The sequence below is a fragment of the Mesoplodon mirus genome (assembly GCF_964341445.2).
Source record: "Mesoplodon mirus genome assembly, chromosome: 5".
NCBI lineage: Eukaryota > Metazoa > Chordata > Mammalia > Artiodactyla > Ziphiidae > Mesoplodon > Mesoplodon mirus.
The window spans coordinates 34,916,813-34,937,842 of record NC_138980.1 but is presented as its reverse complement, the minus strand read 5'-3'; the positions used below and the strand labels follow the sequence as shown (position 1 = coordinate 34,937,842).

General features: G+C 55.2%; 1 protein-coding gene across 2 annotated transcripts; it reads right to left on the bottom strand.

The window, feature by feature from the left end:
* Window positions 1–871: 871 nt before the first annotated feature.
* On the bottom strand, window positions 872–20,401 carry TLE2 (TLE family member 2, transcriptional corepressor). Of its 2 annotated transcripts, none has more exons than XM_082621075.1 (20): window positions 20,243–20,401; window positions 20,069–20,166; window positions 19,622–19,685; window positions 19,120–19,164; window positions 16,611–16,673; window positions 14,188–14,262; window positions 13,784–13,967; window positions 13,418–13,437; window positions 11,978–12,085; window positions 11,586–11,630; window positions 10,857–11,006; window positions 9,269–9,407; window positions 8,270–8,430; window positions 7,111–7,187; window positions 6,100–6,349; window positions 5,423–5,670; window positions 5,146–5,293; window positions 3,417–3,567; window positions 2,536–2,612; window positions 872–1,159 (listed from the first exon to the last, which is right to left on the bottom strand). In XM_082621075.1, exons 1-20 carry the CDS (start codon window positions 20,264–20,266, stop codon window positions 1,052–1,054), a joined length of 2,235 nt encoding a protein of 744 aa, XP_082477201.1. In that variant the 5' UTR covers window positions 20,267–20,401; the 3' UTR covers window positions 872–1,051. The 2 variants fall into 2 exon arrangements, with proteins under 2 accessions (XP_082477201.1, XP_082477202.1); XM_082621076.1 differs by having other exon boundaries at window positions 13,784–13,964.
* Between the last annotated feature and the right edge of the window lie 629 nt (window positions 20,402–21,030).

Genomic DNA, 21,030 nt, shown 5'->3' with positions numbered 1-21,030 from the left:
GGCAGCCCCCGTGAACTTCCAGAACCCAGCTCTGATGGCTTCACCACCCCCACCGGCCTCTCCCAAAATCTGGCTGACATTTCCATGGGCTTTCTCTGCTTAAGCCTGATCTGGAGCTGAGGAGGAAACCCCACCCCCCTGCTCTCCTGACTTCCACAACGGCCAAGCTCTTTACCTCTGAGTCTTCGCACATGCTGTTCCCTCTGTTCCCAGCACATCCTTCCATCACTCTTCCAAATGGCTGTTCCTCCTCCTTTAGCTCTTCTCTTTGCTGTCACCTCCTCTGGGACTGTGACCTCCACTCAGCACCTGACCGTGCGCTGGGCACTGTGTGACAGGCTCTTAGGAATTATCACTGAGTCTCAAAGGAAACATGACTGCACCCCAAATACCTTCGTGCTCTACCATATTCCCTAACGCTTTGTACATGGGCAGGGTCTTGGGGTGAGTTTGCAGTAGAGCAGATAGTTGAAGCTTTGGGGCCAAGGATGTAAAAGCATCCCCCCTGCTACGTTGGCCTCAAAAGCTACACACTGAGGTGATAAAACCTCCACCTGGAGCCCTGAGTGTCTGGTTGGAGTCGAGCCCCACCTGCCACACGGGTGTGGGTGAGAAATAAACATCTATTGTTTCAAGCAACCGAGATCTGGGAGCTGTTTGTTACATGGCACAATGGAAGCCACACGGCCCAAGACAACACCCATTTCTTGTGGTCGACCCCTCTGCATTTCATGCGGAATGAATTCCTTCAGTGTCCAGGTGAGGAAAAAGAGGCTGACACAGCTAGCAAGTGGCCTTCCCTCCGGAAGAGTGCCTAGAAAGAGCAAAGGTTCCTGGCTCCTCAGCCCAAGACAGAAAGGTGGTTGTGATAAATACATTTATTTATTTCCCCAAAGTCCCCCTGCACATCTGGTCCCACATCCAGCAGGGGAGGACGTAAGGGGGTCAGCCAGAGAGCAGATGAGATTTAGTGCTCAGAGTAGGACTGGAGAGGGGGTCCTGGATGCCCCTCCCTCAGGAGTTGGGCCAGGGGTGCAGGAAGAGTGGTGTCTCAGTAGACCACCTCATACACGGTGGCCTTCTTGTCCCCAGAGCCTGTCACGATGTACTTGTTATTCCCGGAGATGTCACAGCTCAGCACGGAGGATGACTCCTTGGACTGTCGATCGGGAGGGGAAGGGGGAGAGAGAAGGGAAAGTGAGGCACGGCCAAGGCCAGCATGGTCTGGTTTGTGCTTCTGACCACCTGCAAGTTCAGAGCAAAGAGGAAGGAGACTGCCCACAAGGGTGAGTCTGTGGTCCAGGCTGGGCCCAAGACAGGACTCAGGGGAGCCCAGTGTGGGGAGCCTAGCAGGGGGGAGGGAAGGAGGGTGACACATTTTCCAGAGAAAGGTCCTTTGGAGCTGAACCTCTGGACAGGTGACAATGCTCCTGGGAAGAGTGAGACCTCAGTTCTCTGGAACAGGAGAACTGCCCTTTCCTGGGAAGCTCAGAGAGGGTATGCACCAGGCATGAGGCCACACAGCACAGCAGAGGGCTAAGGCTCACAGCAGGAGGACCTACACCAGCGCTCTGTAAACTTTTTCTGTAAAGGGGCCAATAGTAAATTTTTAGGCTTTGACCCGAAAGCTCATTTAAGTCCAAATGCGCTCTGGCCATACGTCCAGAGACCAAATCAGTCTGTGTTACATCATCTCCTTTTTCTTTTACAACCCTTTAAAAAATGTAAAAACCACTCCACGTCCAGCAGGATGGCTGTAAGAAAGAGTGCTGTTGAGGATGGGAAGAAATCGGAACTCTCACACACTGCTAGTGGGAATAGAAAATCTGGAAAACAGCCTGGCAGTTTCTCCAAAGATTAAACAATTATCAGCAATTCCACTCCAAGATATCTGCCCAGGAGAAATGAAAACATGCATGCACACGAGAACTTGTATATGAATATTCACAGCAGCCAAAAAGTGGAAACAGCCCTAGTGTCCATCGACGGGTGATGGGTAAACACAATGTGGTCCATCCATACAGTGGAATATTAGCCTTAAAAGGGAAGGAGATTCTGACACCTGCTAAAACGTTCATGGACCTTGGGGACATGATGCTCAGTGAGAGAAGCCAGACACAAAAGGATAAATCTTGTGTGATCCCACTCATATGAGTCATCAAATCCATAGAGACAGGAAGTAGATGGTGGGGGCCAAGGGCTGGGGGAGGGGACGGAGAGTCAGTATTTGATGGGGACAGAGTTTCAGTTTGGGAAGATGAGAAAGTTCTGGGGATGGATGGTGGGGATGGTTGCCCGACACTGTGAATGTACTTAATGCCACTGAGCTGTGCGCTTACAAATGGTTAAAATGGAAACTTTTATATACATTTTATCACAATTAAAAACAAAAACAGGCTGCGCACAGATGTGGCCCTCGGGCTGACCACTCTGTTTAGTAGCTTGTGGCTGGTGGGGACACTTCCCTGTTCAATCTCCACTGGGTCCCCAGGCACCTGGTGTCCTGCAGGGCTGGGGACCTCAGACACGAAGTACCTGGAAGATGCTGGCTCCATATGGCGTCCTCCAGGCATTGAGCAGGTTGTCTTTGCCGGTGCTCACGAACCACCGCCCTGGGGGAAGGAGGGCAGGGAGTTCAGGAGAGGGGCAGACTGGAGGAAGCCAGGGCTGGGGGCTGCGGGCAGAGGCGGGGCAGCCTGGTCTGGCCTCTCTTCTCGCTCCCTTTCTTACACCTCTGCCCATCTCTGGGGGACAGGAGGCCCCTTAGCTGATGCTCGAGCTCCCCCCCCACCACATTTCAGATACTGAAGCCAAGGCCTCAAAGGGCTCCAACTGGCCTTCAAGCAGGGGGAGCCCCAGGAGAATGTTGCCAGATAAAAACAGGGTGCCCAGTTACATCTGAATCCGAGATCAACCACACGTCCTTTTTAGTACTGGTGGGCCCCACATAGGACATTCTCTGTTTGTTCGGGTTGTTTTTTAAGTATATGTAAGTTCCATGAAATACTTGGGACATATCTTTACTAAAAAAAAAAAAAAGCTTTTTCAGTGTAAGTATATCCCATGCAATATTTGAGATATATCTGCACTAACACATGAGTTGCTTTTTAGTATAAGTACGTCCCATGTACTTGGGGGACATACTTATGCTAATAAATTATGTGTTGTTTAGTATAAGTATGTCCCATAAAATACTTGGGATCTACTTATATATGCTAACAAATTCTTTGTCCTTTGGAGTATGTCCCATGCAATACTTAGAATGGGACAAGTAAGGAATGATTGTTGTTTACCTAAGATTCAAATTAAACCATGGATCCTCTTTTTCTGTCGTGGGTTTTTTTTTGTTGTGGTTGTGTTTTGGCAACCCTGCCCCAGCGCCCCGGAGTCCCCACCCCAGACCGGCAGACACCCACCACAGGAGGCAAATTTGAGGGAGAGCACACAGCTCTCGTGAAGATGCAGCTGGTATTTCTCGGGCTTTCGGACGTGCAGGATCTCCACGTTGCTGCTCTCCATGCCGACCGCCAGCCAGTCCTGGTTGGGGCAGTGGCCCAGGGAAAAAATCTGGGGGTGAAGAGGGAAGACAGGCGATGAAAAACCCCTTGGGGTGTGGGGGGGATGCCCAGAGCTGGGGGGCCAGGGCGGGGAGTGGAGATGTCCAACACTCTCCCGCTGCATCTCCCGCGTGGAGAAGCAGCTGGCCCTGGGCCTGGAGCACAGCAGGCAACTGCGTGTTGAATCATTAATATTAATCAGAATTACACGGAACCCTGGGGCCTCATATCCATTATCTGCTCTGAACGCACAACAGCTCTGGGAGGGAGGGAGGGAGGGAGGGGGCAAAGCCAGCAAGGACAGTAGCTCCCCTTCAGCAGATGGTGGAAGGGAAGCTGAGGCCACATCCAGCTCAAGGTCACATAGCAAGTCCATCAAAGACCAGGCCTTCTGACTCCCAACTTGGAACTTTCCCCACTTGCCAACACCAATTTTTACTTTGATTTGAAAGTACGCGGTGGCTTCATAAGTCTGTGCCCCATGCCCAGTGCCGCACAGAGAGGCCTAAGACCCTCACCCATCCTAAGCCTCTCAAAGTCTTACTGACAAATGAGACGTGTGGAAAGAACCATAAATTCACAGCAAAGCCTGGAAGGTTTCACATGTTCCTGGCCATATAGAAGTGTTCCTGTATAAAGAAGGGCCCGGTGGGATGGGAGATATTCACCATGGGATCACCAGATACATATGCCACCCATCTAAATTTTGGGGACACGGGATGGACAACTATACCCACCTGCACCCCTGATTTCCCTATCAAAGGAAGCTTCAAGCTAAAGAGAAGGTAAAAAAAGAAAGAGTTCGGGGGCTAGTGCCCACCAGATTTCAAGGAGGGGGCAAATTGGAGATGGGTTTTGAAGGATGTGTAGGAGTTTACCAATGGGAGAAAGGAAAGGAAAGGCATGTCAGCCAGAGGGAACTGTAAGTGGGGAGGTCCAGAGGTATCACATGGCATGGTGTGTGTGAGACTAGAGCACAGAGGCCTTAAAGAACAGGCCAAGGAGCTCACAACCTGCCCCCAAGGCAATGGGAGACAGGATCTGGGTCCAGGGTATCTGGAGACCTGTCCTTGACTCTTTGTTCAGCCCTGGGGAGCCCCATGATTCTGTCCAACCCCTTCACCACATCCTTCAATCTGGCCTTCCACAGCACCCCCAGTAGAGATCTCTCTGTGTCCGGCTCCTATCTGTCCCCTGGGGTCAGCAGCTCCCCCACGATGAGTCCTGGTTGGGGGCGGTGGTCAGGAGCTCTCAGTAGGGTCAAGGGGTTGAAGGCTGGGAGGAGAAACCAGCTACACAAGAGACAAAGGTACAGAGGAATGGCTTAGCAAGAGCATCTGGGAAGATGATCTGAGGGTCTTAGTAGCCCCACAGCTTGATACGAATCAGCTCCTTTGTGCTTCCCTGTGCTGTCTTTGAAGAATTAAAGAGGAAGGTCTGTGGATTTGTCTCAAGGACAAGAAAGATGGACACAGAGAGCAGGTAGTTGGTTCTGCCCGGCATCTGGAAGTGGGTGCCTCAGGGGGAGAGGAAGGGAGGCCAGATTCCTGGAGCTTGTGTCCCTCTTCTGCCAGATTCCGTGCGGCACCTGGGAGCTGAAGTCATGCTGCTGCAGCTGGCGGCCCTCCCGCAGGTCCCAGCAGCGCACGGTGTTGTCCAGGCCCCCTGTCCAGAGCCGAGTGCCATAATCAGAAATGTCGATGCAGCTGGCCCCATCCGTGTGGCCCTGGAATTGCCTGGAGGAAGGAGGGCCCAGGTGTCCATCCTGGAGGTGATGCTGTTTCAGCATCCTCCCAGGCCGCTCCCGTAGCACAAAGGGGAGACGGCAGGGGCTTGCCCGAGGTCACAGGGCACCGGCCACCCACCTGACCATGGTCTGGTTCTGCAGGTCCCAGACCACGATGTTGCCGTCGCTGCAGCAGGAAAAGCAGACCTTGGCGTCGGGGCTGACGGCCAGGGCGTAGCAGGCGGGCGCCGAGGAGGTCAGCTCCGCCTTGATACGAGGGGTGGGGGCCGCCAGGTCCCAGATGGACAAGGTGCTGGCCTCACCACCCACTATCAGACTCCGGCCGTCCGGCAGCAGCTTGCAGGAACGAATGTAGTTGTCCCGGTTCTGGGAGGGGAGAGAAGCAAGGGCGTGGGGTAGTACCCTCAGCCATGCCTGCCAGAGCCCAGCTGAAAAAACCACCCCGGTAGGCCTGTAAGCTCTGCCCCGGTTGGCCTATAAGCTCCACCCTATTGGCCTTAATCTCCAATCCTGCTGGAATGTAAATTCCACCCTCATTGGCCTATAAATCCTGCCCCTGGTTGGCCCATAAGCTCCACCCCACTGGCCCATAATCCCCAACCCTGTTGGGCTATAATCTCCACCTGTGGGTGCCCTAAGAGCTCTGCCCCAAATTGGCCAACAAGCCCCGCCCCGATTGGCCGATAAACTCCACCCATTGGCCTATAGCCCCACCCCTAGGTGGCCTGTAAGGTCCACCCGGGTCCGGCCTATAAGCCCCGCCCTGCTGGCCTGCAAGCTCCGCCCCGCCCTCACCAGGCAGTCCAGTTGGGCCACTGGCGTCTTGGCGCCCGGCTGGCCCACGTCCCACACCTTCACACAGCCCTTGCCGCCCGTGTACACATGCTGCGTGGTGCCGCTGATGGTGACCGCGCAGACCACCTCGCCGTGCGCCAGCGTGTGCAGCTGCCGCGCGTGCCGCGGGATGCCGGCGCCCACCAGCGCGTCAGAAGGGAAGGGCACCGGCTGCATCTGCCCGTCCGCAGACACGTGGAAGGAGTACGCCCTGGACGGGAGGTGGGGCATGACGCACGGGGAGCCGGGACCCTCCCCACCCTCACCCTCCTGCCTGTGCCCCCATGCGTTTAGGGACGGGGCCCCAGGATCAAAGGTCAGCGTGATACTGAAGAGGAAGGGGTCCGGCCGTGGCCTGGTGCATGGTAAGCAGGCACTTAGTGAATCTCCATGGAACAGAGGGTCCAGGAAGATGCCTTGTGAGCTCCAGAGAACGCAGTCCAATAGCAGCCACCAGCCACAGGGCCAGTTAAATTGAAAGAAATTTAAAATTTCAGTTCCTCAGTCGCAGTGACCACATTTCAAGTGCTCAAAAGCCACAGATGGCTGATGGCAATCAGATTGGACAGCTGTAAGTGTACAACATTCCCATCACGGCAGAAAGTTCACTGATCTTGGGGCCGGGTCATTCTCTGGGGTGAGGCAGTCCTGTGCATTGTAGGGTGTTGAGTAGCATCCCTGGCCCCCACCCACTAGAGGCTAGAAGCACTTGGGTGTGACAACCAAAAATATCACCAGACATCACTAAATCCTAGGGTTGGTGGAGGGGGGGCAGTAAGGATGCACAAAATCTACCCCTTGCTGAGAACCACTAGCCTTTGCTTGTTACATAACCCTCTCTCCAGAGAGCAACTCTGGGAGCCCCGATTATCTTACAGAAGAGACTTTCTGGAAAGACAGCAGGGAAGCCCAACACCCACCCCACAATGTAAGCACCTGACAGGAGGCAGGGAGCCCCACCCTAGTACTCACGGCTTTCCCCCAGGGATGGTGGGCAGGGAGGAAGAGATGGACGACCCTCGGAGATGTGGATGAGACTCAAATGCCATCTGCCAAAACGCCAACGGGAGTGTCATGGGCGGATGACTCAAACCCACAACTGCCCTCTCCCATGCTCACTTGCCATATTCCTCTCTGTTTATCAGAGGACACCCCCCAATTTGTTTATCAGTCCCTCCCCAAGAAAGGGGAGATGCCCTTTCCTTTACCCATCCTACAGATGGGAAAGTGGAGGCTTTCACATGAGGGAACCCCAAGGTCTCTGGCTGGGGAATCCTATGGCCCCAGAGGTGGAAGGATCCTGATGAATCTTCTGTGCAATACACAGAACAGGGGTCAGCAAACTCTAGCCCCCTGCTTGTTTTCATAAATAAAGTTTTATTGGCACACAGCCACACCCATTCCTGTGTATGTTGTCTGTGGTGGCTTTTGAGCTATGAAGGCAGAGTTGAGTAGTTGTGATAGAGATCAACTGGTCTGTAAGGCCAAAAATACTTACCATCTGGCCCTTTACAGAAAACACTGATGACCCCTGTTCTACAACAGCCCTTGCAAGTGCCCACCCAGCCTCAGGCCTTGAATAACTCCAATGACAGGCATTTTATTCCCTCTGGAGGCATCTACACCCACTTCAGGATGGCTCACTCTAGCAAGCATCGGTCCCAGTACTGCCCTCTGGGGCCCACGCAGACCCTGTCTCCTCCCCCTGCACCAGCTCAGGAGTCTCATGCCTCTCCTTCAACTCTTTCCCATAGTACATCACTTCCAGTCCTCTCCCTGGGGTGATCCTTCCTCTACAATCTACCAGAATCACCAAAGTCCCTTAAAAATCAGGGCAAACAACTGTACACCAGGCTGAAGGGGACCCTCACATCCCATGGCTGAGGTTCTCTGGTTCTCTTAATGCAACATAATCACAGTTGCTTTTTCCACAGTCACAGGTGCTTATTTGTATTAAGCTTGTGGGGCTACTGAGACCCTCAGATCGTCTTCCCACATGCACTTGCCAGGCCAGGACTTTCCTCCCTTTCCCAATTCCCTGGTCTTTCTGTGTGTACCTGGTTTCTCCTCCCAGCCCCCAGCCCCTGGGCCCTGCTCACACCTCCTGGCATCTCCCACCCTGAGGACTCACCATGGGGGAGCGTCCATACATCACAGAGCCGCTGACCTGGGGGGACAGGTGGAGGCTGACATAGGAGCTGGGCACAGAGAGGTCCCCATTAAGGGTGCTGTGGGAGCCCAGGCTGAAGGACGTGGTGAAGGGACTGGACAGGGTCAGAGGACTCCTCAGGGCTGAGAGAGAAGAGACACAGACAGATCTTCAGACACGTTGGAGCCAAATCCTGCCTTCCACTGCCTTGGAGGGAGCTCCAGGGCTCTCATGCTCTGGCCCAGCATCCACCAGATACCCTGTCCTATCTCCAGACATTTACAGATGCTGTTCCCTCTGGCCAACAAGCCTTTCCTTTTCCTTTTTCAGTTGTTGAATTCTTACTCATCCTTCAAAACCCAGACTCAATGTCCAGCAACATCTCAGGAACATCCTTGAGCCTCCCCACTCCACCCCTTGCCTCCAACCTGGCCCATCTTGGGTCCCTTCCTCTACCCCAGCCCTGATCACACAGAGCTGGGAATTTTGGGGTCTGGGTCTCCTCCCCCACCACCTGGGAGCTCCCTGAAGGCAAGTTCCAGGACTAGTTTCTTTCTGGGACTCCGGAACCAGCCAGAGCCCGACCATAAGACAGAAAAGAGGAGCGCTGTCATCCCCATACTAATGATGGGAAAAGTGAGGCTCAGAGAGGTTGATCACTTGCCCGAGGTCACACAGCTGGTGAGTGTCCAAAGCTGGCCTGAAACCCAAGCCTGTCTAACTCCAAAGCTTGTCTCTCCAGCACTGGGCTGAAGCCCCAGAGCAAGTCACTTCCCCTCTCTGGGCCTCAGTTTCCCCACCCATCAAGCCAAGACAATGAAGAAACGGAGGCCCAGAGTGAGGCAGTGTCTATTCTGAGCCATGGAAAGGGCAAGGCAATGCCCCAGCTGGAATCCACATGTCCTGCCTCCCCCACCCCCACCATTTTTTAGAACTCCCCGGAAAGGAGGCCTGTCCTGGCAGGCACCAGCAGGTACTCACCAATACTGTCCGTGGAAGGTGCTGGCTTGGCCGCGAGCTGGCGGAGATGACTGGCGGAGCTGGGCCCAGGGGTGGATGCGTCCTGGGGCGGGGAGGAGTCGCAGGACTTGGAGGCAGGGGTGCCGGCAGGAAGATCGTTCTGGGGGAGAAAGGGTGGGACTGAACACCCCCAGGCACCTGGTGCCTTGCAGCCCAAGGATCTGGGCAGAAGGTGAGTGGGAGGAGGGAGTACACCTGGAGCAGGCCAGGGCTCATGCAGGGACACACACACCAGGGGAGCGGGCCCCACAGCCGACCTCCTGAGCATGGGGCCCATGTGAGCATCTGCACGCATCGGAACACCAGGCGGACGCCTGAGTGTCCACCCCATGGGGTGCACACACGTGCGTACCCACGGGAACCCAGGCAATCTTGGGAGAACTGCGCATGCGTGTGATAAGGTACACAGGGCAACCACAGGGTAAGGGATGCGGTGAACATTCCTACATCTGGGGCATGGTGGGCGCACAGGGATCACAAGAGAAGGCGATGCACAAAGTTAGAGGCTGTCGCATCTTTTAGGGCCAAGGAACAAACTCTAGGATGGGCTCTCGAAGCAGGAGACCACGAGGAGCTCCCCCACTGCTGTCCCTTCCCTTGGGGACCCTGGAGGAGAGGGGGAGCCGGACCTCCTTCACGGAGGAGCAAGCTCTGTCTCGGCTTCCTGCCATCGCTTCCTTTGCCTTTCAAGAAACTTCACATCCTCGTCTTGTGTGGGTTGCACCCTATCTTTCCTTTACAAGGTCACACATTTTGTGATAGCCACACTCACACACCCACGACAGGGAGTGGACGGTGCCAACGTGGGGACCAGGGGGGCCTTCTCCATTAGAACAGTGCTGCCCCTCCCCCTCTTTGTCTCCTTGGAGTGGGAGGAGGGCACAAGAGATGCGATGGGAGCCCCAACCTTGGCGGTTGCCATAGCAACCTGCTGGGAGGGGAGGCCTAGAAACCGACACAGTCTCCCTGGTAAGGGCAGGGCAGGGGTCTGGGGAAGATTTGGGGGCAGGGACAAAAGGAGCTGAATTGAGAATGCCTGGGGGAGTGCTTTTAGGTGGTCCATACAGCTGGCATTAAACATCAGGAGGCCCAAGGAGAGAGTTGTTCTGATATGGATCATCTTTTCTTGCAGGGACCACATCCCAGGTTGGGGCTGGTGTGTCCCCAAGGCCTTAACACTCCCAGGGCTGGAATCAGCCTGGCCAAGCCAGCAATTCTATAGTTTCACTGTGTTTATTTTCACCGGATTTCCTATTTATTGCAAGAGATACTTGGTTTCCACATAAGATGGTGAGCTGCCTTTTAATATTATTTACGAAGTTGCCTTTCCAGATTTACTGAGGTTCCACAGAGTGAGTCCACTTAGGAAAATTACTGGACTAATGTAGGTAGAGGTGGTTTTTAGGAAGGCAGCAAAATAATCACTAAGGGAATCCTGGACCATAACAGCCTGTTTCATTTCTCATCACCCCACATCTAATGTGGTAGAATCTGTTTCCAGGTCCCCAGGATGAATAAAATGAGTTTCAAGGCTTCCCCTACTCCTTACCAAGACGAGCTCCTTGGTTCTGGGGAGTGGTGAGCCAAGGCTGGAGGCCAAGGAGGCTGGACTGTCCACCAGGTCCCGACGGGCAGGGATGCAGATGGGTGCCTTTCCACATGGGGTGGTTGCTGGGCTGGGGGGCTCGGAGGGTTGGTCCTGGGTTGGAGGAGGTGATGATGAGTGGGGGCGGGGGTGAAGTGGCAGGGAAAGGAGAGGCCCTCTCTATACCCTGCTCGTGTCCTACCCCAACCTCTAGACTGGGCACCTAGGACGCACCTTGGGAGGATTATGAAACCTCCCTGAGCCTCAGTGGCCTCATCTGTAAAATGGGTTAAATGACATAAGCACACATAGCAAGGACTATATATGGGCTTGGTTTTGTTTTCCCCCATTGAACAGATGGGGAAAAGTGAGGCTGGGGAAGGGGGTGTCACTCCCCCAAAGTGACACGGTGAGCCAGGGCTTGAAGCTGCTTCCGTTGCCCACATCCAGGGTTCTCTGGGTCTCAGTTTCCCCACCTGTGCTATGGAGAGGAGGTCAGCCTGGGGTGCCCCAGTTTCTCCTACTTCCCCTGGCCCCATGCCATCCCCATCCCAGCCATCCCATAGAGAGGGGAACACCAGGACACCCACTCCCTCTGGGTCCCCCAACTCCCCCAGATAACCCACTGCCTACTCTGTGCCCAGACCTCTTGGTCCTGATGTCAGAGTGGGAGGAGGTTGGACCCCGACTCACCTCGTCCACCACCAGGTTGTAATCGCTCTTGTCCTCATCACTCTCCTGGGGGGACACGGGGGAGAGAGCTCACCCTGGCCATGCTCCTGCCTCCACGCCCCCTTACATCTCTTCAGGAGGGTTTGACTGGGATTCTGTGGCTTGGTTCATTTGCTCAAGTACAAGGGAGGCCAGGGGAAGGGGGAATCCTTCAATGGAGGAGATGGAGCTGAGTGCCCAAGAGGTGCTGTGTGGCCTCACTTTACTCCTCTGTGCAGTGGGGGAAGAGCCAGAGACCAGGAGGCATCCTTACCTCCTTCCCAGCTCTCGACCCACAAGGGCAATCAATCTCTCAGTCTGGTCCGCCTCCCACACTGTCTGCCCACCCCAGTCCATGTGTGCCGCCCACTCACATAAGGTCCCGACAGATCCTTCTCCTCGGCTCTCTGCTTCCCATTGCCACCCGGGCCGCTGGGTCGCTCCTCTTCCGCCACACTCTCTGGGGGTGAGGGGGATGCACTCTGCAGAGACACAGGGCCTCAGACTGCGTCCCGGTCCAGCCAAAACCAAGGATCCCCATCACTGTTATTAGGATTTGTGCCTTAAGCTTCCCATCTGGGAAAAGGGACCTTCCAAGGGCAGACTCAGTGGGGTCATGACAACCACAAATGTCCCCAGACATCGCCCAGGGTCCCCTGGGTTGGGGGCACTAGTGTGAACTGAGATGAGCTCTAAGTGCAAAATGCATTCGGATCTTGGAGGCGTAGTACAATAAAAAGAACGGAAAAGATACCATTAAAACTGTTTTATGTTGGGAGTTGGGGTTTTGTGGGGGGCATGAGCCAACCTTGCAGGTCTCCTTGCATGACCCTGCAATAAACCTTTCTCTGCTCCAAAAAAAAAAACCAAAAACAAAAAACCTGTTGATTACAGGTTGAAATATTTTAGATGCATTGTGTTAAATAAAATTTACTATTGAAATTCATTTCACCTGATTAACTTTTTTTTTTTTTTTTTTTTTTTTTTTTTGCAGTACGTGGGCCTCTCACTGTTGTGGCCTCTCCCGTGGCAGAGCACAGGCTCCGGATGCGCAGGCTCAGCGGCCATGGCTCACAGGCCCAGCCGCTCTGCGGCATGTGGGATCTTCCCGGACCGGGGCACAAACCCGCATCCCCTCCACTGGCAGGCGGACTCTCAACAACTGCGCCACCAGGGAAGCCCAAACTTTTTTAATGTGCCTACTAGAAAATTTACAGTGATGTTTACACAAAGCTAAACGAGTGACTGAAACTGCATGAACACACACACACACACGAGTGCGTGTAAAACCGTGAAGTGGGAATAAGCCCTGTGGGTTGCACCCATGTCTGATTCCTGGCTTTGGTATGGTATTTTAGTTTTGCAAGATGTTATCATTGGGTGAGGGGTGCATGGGACCTCCTTGTACATTTCTTTGCAACCTCCTGGGCATCTGTAATGATTTCAAAATTAAACAAGTTTAAAAAAATTACCTACAGGGCTCACATGATATTTCTATTGGTCAGCACTCTTGTATATGATAAAATGGATTGGATGAGGGATAAATTAATGACGGAGGGATGGATGGAATGCTACCCGAGCACACATTCATTTATTCAATTGCAAAAACTCGCTAGAGATGGAAAATTTTAAATAAATAAAACTCTAGTCTTATGGGCATCCCCCCCACCAAAAAAAAATGGCTACACAGTGTGAAAGCAGGATGCGGCCTCCTTCTGAGGCCCCTATCAGCTCAGAACAAGCAGCTTCAGCCACATGTGAAGACAAAGCAAATGTTAGATAAGAGGGCAAATCCCCCATGCCCCTCAACTTACCCTGCTCGGGGCTCTCTCCACTGACAGGCGGGGGGGACGTGGTGAAGAGAGAGAAGGAAAAAGAATAAGGGGTCTGTATCCCACCGTGCCAGAGCGCAGAGCCCTCCACAGTGTATAAGGCCCCCTTCCCAGCTCAGAACCCCCCTTCTCCTTCCAACACCCTTGCAAGGGGTGGACAATCCCTTCCCTGCACCATTCAGATAGACGCCCAGAGAGGGATAGAACTTGCCCAAGGACACACAGCCCACTGGGAACAGAGTTGAACCCACGACCCTGCAGTCCCTTTGGTGAGTTTGATGGTCCTGCTATCCCCTCCTTGGGCCCCTGCGTGCCCCCAGCCCGCGGCATCTGGTGATGTCCACTCACCTCTGGACCCCTCGGCCTCCACGCCTGTCCGGTCCTCCTTGGCGACCGCGGCCAGCTGAGCCTGGGCAGCCAGGGCTCCCGACAGGGCCAGCAGCCCTGTGGCACTGCCGCCCACCAGCCCAGCCGGGCGAGGGGTGAGGGGCACAGGGGGGACGTGGTGGGACAGCGGCTGGAGCTGCTGCTGCTGGAGAGGAGGGGGGTGGGCCAGGGGCGGGCGGGGGCGGGGCCCCGGCCGTGCCCTACCCGCCCCCCCTCAAAAGGCTACGGAGAGAGAGCCGGGACAGGCAGGGTCCAGGCAGAAGGGGCACCCTTGGGGTCTCCAGGGCGGCCAGAGACCAGGCCAGCTGCCCACCCGGCACCCCCAGCTTCACCACCCACGGCGGGGCGGGGGCCGGAAGACTCACGCCAATGAGGCTGTTCAGCTCCCCCACGGTCACCTGCTTGGCCCGCTCCACGGCCTGCAGGACCTGCTGTTGGTGCTGGGGGTGGGTGGGGGGAGGGCGCTCAGGAGAGCCCCCCATCTGCTCGGAAACCCCACCTCCCAGGCCATGCCCTCCGGGGCCCCTCTTCTTCTCTCACTTTTTTTTTTTTTTGGCGTCGGGATCTTATTTCCCTGACCAGGGATCGAACCCGTGCCCCCTGCCATGGGAGCGTGGAGTCCTAACCACTGGACCGCCAGGGAAGTCCCTTTTCTCGCTTGCTCTTTGTAGTTTCTTTCTCTCCCTCTCTCCCTTTCCTTTCAAAATCATGAAACAGACAGACAAAGAAACAAAGCATTTAAGTGCAGTTCAAACTAATAATTAGAAATCGGGGTTTATACATCAGGGTCCCTCCCTCGGCACTGCTTACATGGGGGCTGGGTCACCCTCTGTGGGTGTTCGTCCCAGGCACTGTGGGGTGTGGAGCAGCATCCTTGGCCCCCACTCACTCGATGCCAGGAGCACCCCCAGGGGTGATGACCACAAATGTCCCCAACATCACCCAGTGTCCCCTGGGGGCAGAGTCACCCCCAGTCAAGAACCACTGTACAAATCAGTACCCGAGTACCAACCACCCAGGTCACAATATACAAACTGGCAGCCTCTAGAGGCCCTGTACACCCCACCCTCATCCCACCCTCCTTCCTTCCTCTCCCCACCTTCCTGCAGTGATAAAATGTCCTCAGTCTGCACTGTTGGATACGGAAGCCACATGTGGCCATGGGCACTTGATATGTGGCTGGTGCAACTGGGAACGGAATGCCTCCTTTAATTTAATTTAATAGAAATTTACATGTAAATTTAATGTAATACATTTTAAAAGAAATATAAATTAATACAAATGTAAATGGCCACACATGGCTGGTTGCTCCTGTGTGTGCTCTAAGGCCACTTGTGCACCTGCAACTACCCAGGATGGGGATTTGGGCTGTGTGACACCACTAAGGAGGTGTCAGGATGCTAACCAGGCGCTCCTGTACAGGTCATGCCTGTGAGAGTGTGTCCAGGCCAGGGATTAGTACATTTTGACTGTAAAGGGCCAGAGAGTCAATATTTTCAGTTTTGCAGGCCAGAGGGTCTCTGTGGAAACTCCTCAACTCTGCCATTTTATGGGGAAAGCTGCCATAGACAATAAGGCCATGAGTGGGCATGGCTGTGTGCCAATAAAACTTTATTTACAAAACAAGTGAAGGGCAGGTAACTTGGCCCTCGGGCTGTACTTTGCTGACTCCTAGTCTAGAAGCATGGAATTTGCTGGGGCACACATGTGTCTTAATTCACTCCTTCCTAAAGTCTTTTTACCCTGTTTCCTGTGGTTTGGGCCTTTCTCACTCTGGGCCACCTTGTTCCCATCCTGGGCTTTCAGTCACCAACTCTAAGTCTGAGACCAGACAGAATCTCACTTCATCCCAAGAGCCCAGAAACCTCAGATTCAATGAGATCCAAACCAAGAGGAGCACCTTTCCCTTTTTTGGTCCCCAACACAGTGAGGGCCCCCCTGTATCCACCCTGTGTCACAATCTGTCCTTTTGTCTCTCTGGAGACAGGATGCTCCCGATGGAAGCAGGAACAGGGCATGCAAAGGTCCTGAAGAACTTGGGGCATTCGTACAAGGGCTAACTTTATTTTTTTAAGTTTCAATGAAGTGCTCATACTCTATTGTTTTATCTGCCCTGTTCCACCTTTTTGTACTATTGTGGTTACAAATACGTAAGAGTTACCCTTTTAACCATCTTTAAGTGCACAGCTCAGTGGCATTAAATACATTCACTGTCCTGCGACCAGCCCCACCATCCATCTCCAGAACTTTCTCATCTTCCCAAAAGGAAACTCTGTACCCAGGAAACACTGACTCCCCATCCCCCTCCCCCAGCCCCTGGCCCCCACCATCTACTTCCTGTCTCTATGGATGTGATGATTCTAGGGACCTCCACTGAGAGGAATCAGACAGTATTTGTCCTTTTGTGACTGGCTGATTTCACTCAACATAATGTAGGGACAAAGTACTAAGGACTAATTTTTATTGGGTGTTTACTAAGCACCCAGCATCATCTTCACCACCTTGTATGTATCAACTGTTCTAAATTTCATGACAGAGGCACAGAGAGGGCACGCCACTAGCCCACGGCCACACAGCCAGGGCTTGGACCGAGGCAGCCTGGCTGTAGGCTTGAGCCCCCCTCCTCCCCCCTCAGCCAACACCACCCCTCCATCCCTAAGGCCCCAGCCCAGCCAGTGCCCAGGCTCCCAGGCCACCCAGCAGAACCAGTGCCTGTGGCATCCAGCCAGACCCCCTCCCCCACCCTTCTTCCAGTTCCGCTCCCCACCCCCCCACCAAGCCCACTCACCTCCTGCGTCAGGAAGGGGATAATCTGAGCACAGATACCACTGAGGCGCTTCACAATCTCAGCCTGGCAGGAAGCAATGGGGAGGAGGCTTGGAGGGGAGGCTGTCAATCCAGAACCTCCACTCCAGGGCATAACAAGCCTTTGCAAAGCTTGGGGTGAGGGGCCTGTCACCCGCAGGTGCAAGTGTGGGGCACGGGCTCCGGGATAGACTGAGAGCCTGGCGAGGACACCGTCCACCTGATGTCCAGGGCAGCCTTGAGCCGGAAGACAGGACAGACAGATACACCACCCGCCAGACCCACTCAACAGAGATTTCCAGAAAGCAGCTGCGCAGCCACCCAGCGCGGACTGGGACCCCGAGGAGCTTTGAGTTTGAACCCTGGCTGGTCCCAGGTCTCTCTTGGGCATGGCCCCTCTCTGGGTCGTGCCTGCGCCCAGGGGCTGTAGTCAGGGGCGATCCCAGAGCACCACGCTCGGGGGTGTGATGCTGTGATATAAGAAATATACATTTTGGGGAAAAGAATTTGAAAAATAGATACATGCATATTGTATAACTGAATCACTTTGTTGTACACCTGAAATGAACACAACATTGCTAATCAACTACAGTCCAATATAAAATAAAAAGTTTAAAAAAAAAGAAAGAAATATACGTTTGGTCTTTGCCCCAGTTCCTGGCACAGAGCTCCTAAAACCCCTAGAGATTTCTGAGTATTAAAGGCAAGAGGAGCATCTTTTGTTATTCACAATAAGCCCCTTTCACCCGCACGTGAGTTTATTAACAGGGATGGAACTTTCAATCCCACCCCCAACTCCCGACCTCCGGGGAGGCGAGAGGAGCTGGAGGTTGAGTCAATCACCAGTGGCCCCTGGTGAAATCAATCGTGCCTAGGTAATGAAGCCTCCCTAAAAACCCTTAAATGAAGTGGTTTCCAGAGCTTCTGGTGGGTGGACACATGGAGGTGCTGGGAGGGGGCGCCCGGAGCGGGCACAGAAGCTCCATGCCCTTCTCCATACCTTGCCCTGTGTATCTCTTCCATCTGGCTGTTCCTGAGTGATATCCTTTATCATGAAAGGGTGATAGTAACAGCTTTCCCAAGTTCTGTGAGCCATTATAGCAAATTATCAGACCGAGGAGTGGGTCGCGGGAACCTTGATGTATAGCTGGTGGGTCAGAAGCCCAGGAGGTCTGGACTTGCAATAGGCATCTGAAGTGGGGGCAGTCCTGGGGGGCTGATCCCTGAACCTGTGGGGTCTACACTGACTCTCGGTAGTGTGTTAGGATTGAGCTGAAGTGTAGGACACCCAGCTGGTGTCAGAGTTGGAGAACTCGTTGGTGTGGCAAAAACGAAATATTTGGTGTCAGAGGATAGAGATAGGATACGAAGAGTGTGGTTTTACTTGTAGGTTTCACCTGGGACCGGGGGCTGGGCCGGGGACGCCCCATAGAGGCTGAACAGAGGGGAAGCATGTGGGTGGGTAAGGGGGTGTTTTGTCAGCCTGTGCTTTGCCTCTGCGTCAGTTACAGGAGTGCTGGGTGCTTTGTGTATCTGGGTGAGGTTTGTGTCTTCCATCTGCTACCAGGAGGGTGGAACGAAGGCTCCTAGGGCCGGTACCCTATCCCTTACCCTCCATCCTATAAGGGGGTCTATCTCATGCACCCATGGGACCACACCATGCTCCAGGCAGACAAGCCCCCGCCACCTATACCAGACGCAGCAGAGTCCCCAGAGACCCAGAAAAGCACGCCAAGGCAGGCGCCCCCAGACACTCCCAACGTAACCCTACTTCTTCCCACCCACCAGAAAGACCCTGGGTTCTGCCCGTTTATTCTAATATTTGGATGGACAAAATCCAAGATTCCTTCAACCTCAGAATCTTGGGGTCCCTTTCATCCCCTTAGAAAACATCAGGGTGCATGGGTGGTAGAATCCTCGCCTGCCCTTAGAAACCATCAGAAAATCTCGAGCTCAGTCTCAGGATCTGGGGATTAATCTTGGGCAACTGAAGTCAATTGCAGAGCCTTCAGGTCTAACTCAGAACCTTGAGGTCACACTCAGAAGCTGAGGACAGTCTCAGAACCTCAGATCATTAGGGTTAATCTCAGAACATTCAAAACAACGACAGAACCTTGGGGTCCATCTCAGACCCTCAGGATCCATCTCCAAATGTCAGACATGCTGATCTGAAAGAGACCTCTAAGACTGTCCGTTTGTCCCCCTCCTGGGACAGAAGTCCCTCCCCAGCCTGGCTGACCTGGCTGCTGGCTTCTGCTATGAGCCTTCCTTGACAGGGACGCCTGGCCCCTGTCCACTGCCCAACTCTCTCGTAGACACGGTCTCCAGCAGTTCATTTTCCTTTCATGAGGCTGAAATCTGGCCCCCTGATCCCAGAGATTTCATGATAAGATCTCTGTTCCCTGGAGCAGAGGGAGCACTGGGTCCCTCTCACAACTTCCAGACCCCCCCACCCCCGCCCCTGGACACCCTTACCCCCAACACACAGTTACCTGCTTATGCATTTCAATGTTGAGCCCGTAGGACATTTCATAGTACTGCAAAGGAAAAGCTGTCTGGCAATGTCCACCGTGCCCATGGCTGTCCAGCTGCTCTGGGTGACGCTGGGTCTTCCAACAGCCCCCAGACTGGGGGGGATCACAGCAGGATCCAGAGCCTCCCAGCTCCCTGGGGGCCCAGAGGGGGAGCCCAGAGAAGAAAGCAGGAACCCCCTCCATTCTCCCCAGGGGAGTGAGGGAGGGGGGCAGTACCCAGATACCCTATGGGCATCCTTCCCTTATTGTTCTTAAGAGCTGGGAGGGCCCTGGGAGACAGCCTGGAATCCCAAGCAGCCCACTTTACAGATGAGGGAAAATGAGGCCCAGAGCAGGCCGGGGACTTGCCCCAGAGTGGTACTGGAGTCGGGGTTCACACCCCACGTGTTTCCACTCACAGCCAAGCTCTCTTCCCCACTCTCCCCCCCACCCCCCGCCCCGTTTTGACAACCCGCCTTACCATGACATAATGTCGCTGCATTTCTGTCTTCTCACTGGCCAACTTCTCACACTCCAGCTTGAGGCTGGGAAGGAGACGGGGCATCGGGATCCCACTCTCCCTGCCCCCCCAGCAGGGACACCCACGGACCCCTTCTGGGCCAGTTTCCAAAGCGATAGGACTGGCTCTCTCCCGCCCCACTTCCTCACACACACCCCCAACCTCCTGCCCCCAGGCCCACCCCATCCCTTCCCAGGCTCAAAATGTCCCAGCACTGGACCATCCGTCCTCCTCACCTGCGATTCTACCTGGAAGCCCTCCCTCCCCACGCCCCTAGGGCCTCTCCCTCCTCCCTGCACGCCGGAGGCCCCGCCCCTTCGCCCCAGCGGGCCCCGCCCTTCGCCCCCAGGTGAGCCCCCGGGTGAGATCCCGGGGCCCCTGGGGCGGGACGCCCCCGCCCCCCCTCACCTGTGGTACTGAGCCTGAAGAAACTGGAATTCTTCTTTGATGCGGTCGCAGATCTCCAAGATTGAGAACTTGAAGGGCTGGCCGGACTGAAGCGGGGTCTGGGGGTGGGAAGCCAGGGTCTGAGTTCCCGGACGCGCGACCCCCCTACCCCCCGCAGCCAGGCCCCCCACTCACCGGGTGCCTTCCCTGGGGGTACATCCTGTCGATTCGGGAGGCCCCCCCTCCCACGCCGCCTGAGCTTGACGATATGGGGACGGGGGCGGAGAGGCGGCGGCGGCGGGATGGGGGAGAGGCTGGGGTGGGGGGCTGCCCGAGAAAGAAGGGGGCAGCGGCGTGGGGCAGGGGACCCCGGAGTCCCCCGCCCCCCGAGCAAGCGCACGGGGTCGCGGGGACCGAGGGGCGCCGAGGCCCCTGCCGGGCGGGGGGCGCGAGGCCGGCGCAGAAGGTCGGGCGAGCAGCGGCGGGTTTCAGAGGCGCGGGCGACGGGCCCCGCGCAGAGCCGCCTCCCTCCGGCGGGGCTCGGCCGGGAGCCGCGGGCAGAGCCGCCTTAAGGTGGCGCCGCCGCCCCCCGGCCCACCCGACCCGTGCACCCCCGCGCCGCAGCCGCGGCCTTGAGACCACCCCTTCCCTTCCACCAGGGACCAGCGGGGAAACTGAGGCTCGCGTCCAGCCCCGCAAACGTCGCCCCCTCGCCCTCCCTGAGGGCCCATGAGAGAAAAGCCCAATAAATACCTAGTGGCCCACTGTGGGAGTAGCTTGGTGGGGAGGGGGGCAGTTGGGGGCCAGAAATGGCCTTTCTGAGGAAGTGGGCTAAGACAAGGGTCGGGAGGAAGCAGCCTGCCGAGTGCGGGCTGGGAAACCTGCCTGCACAGAAAGGGACCAGGTGAGGGATGGGGCTGGGGGGCAGAGCTAGGCCCTCGCCTTTTCCTGGCCTCAGTATTCGCATCTGTAAAATGGCAGAG

Bases quoted from the DNA above. Each gene is read 5' to 3' on its own strand.
- TLE2 (XM_082621075.1), bottom strand. From the start codon at position 20,266: ATGTACCCCCAGGGAAGGCACCCG. The intron at 11,007-11,585 runs GTGAGTCGGGGT...CCTCCAACCCAG, and splicing joins ACAACCTGGTGGTGGACGAG to GACCAACCCTCCGAGCCCCC. The intron at 8,431-9,268 runs GTGAGTACCTGC...CTTCTCTCTCAG, and splicing joins ACCTTCCACGGACAGTATTG to CCCTGAGGAGTCCTCTGACC.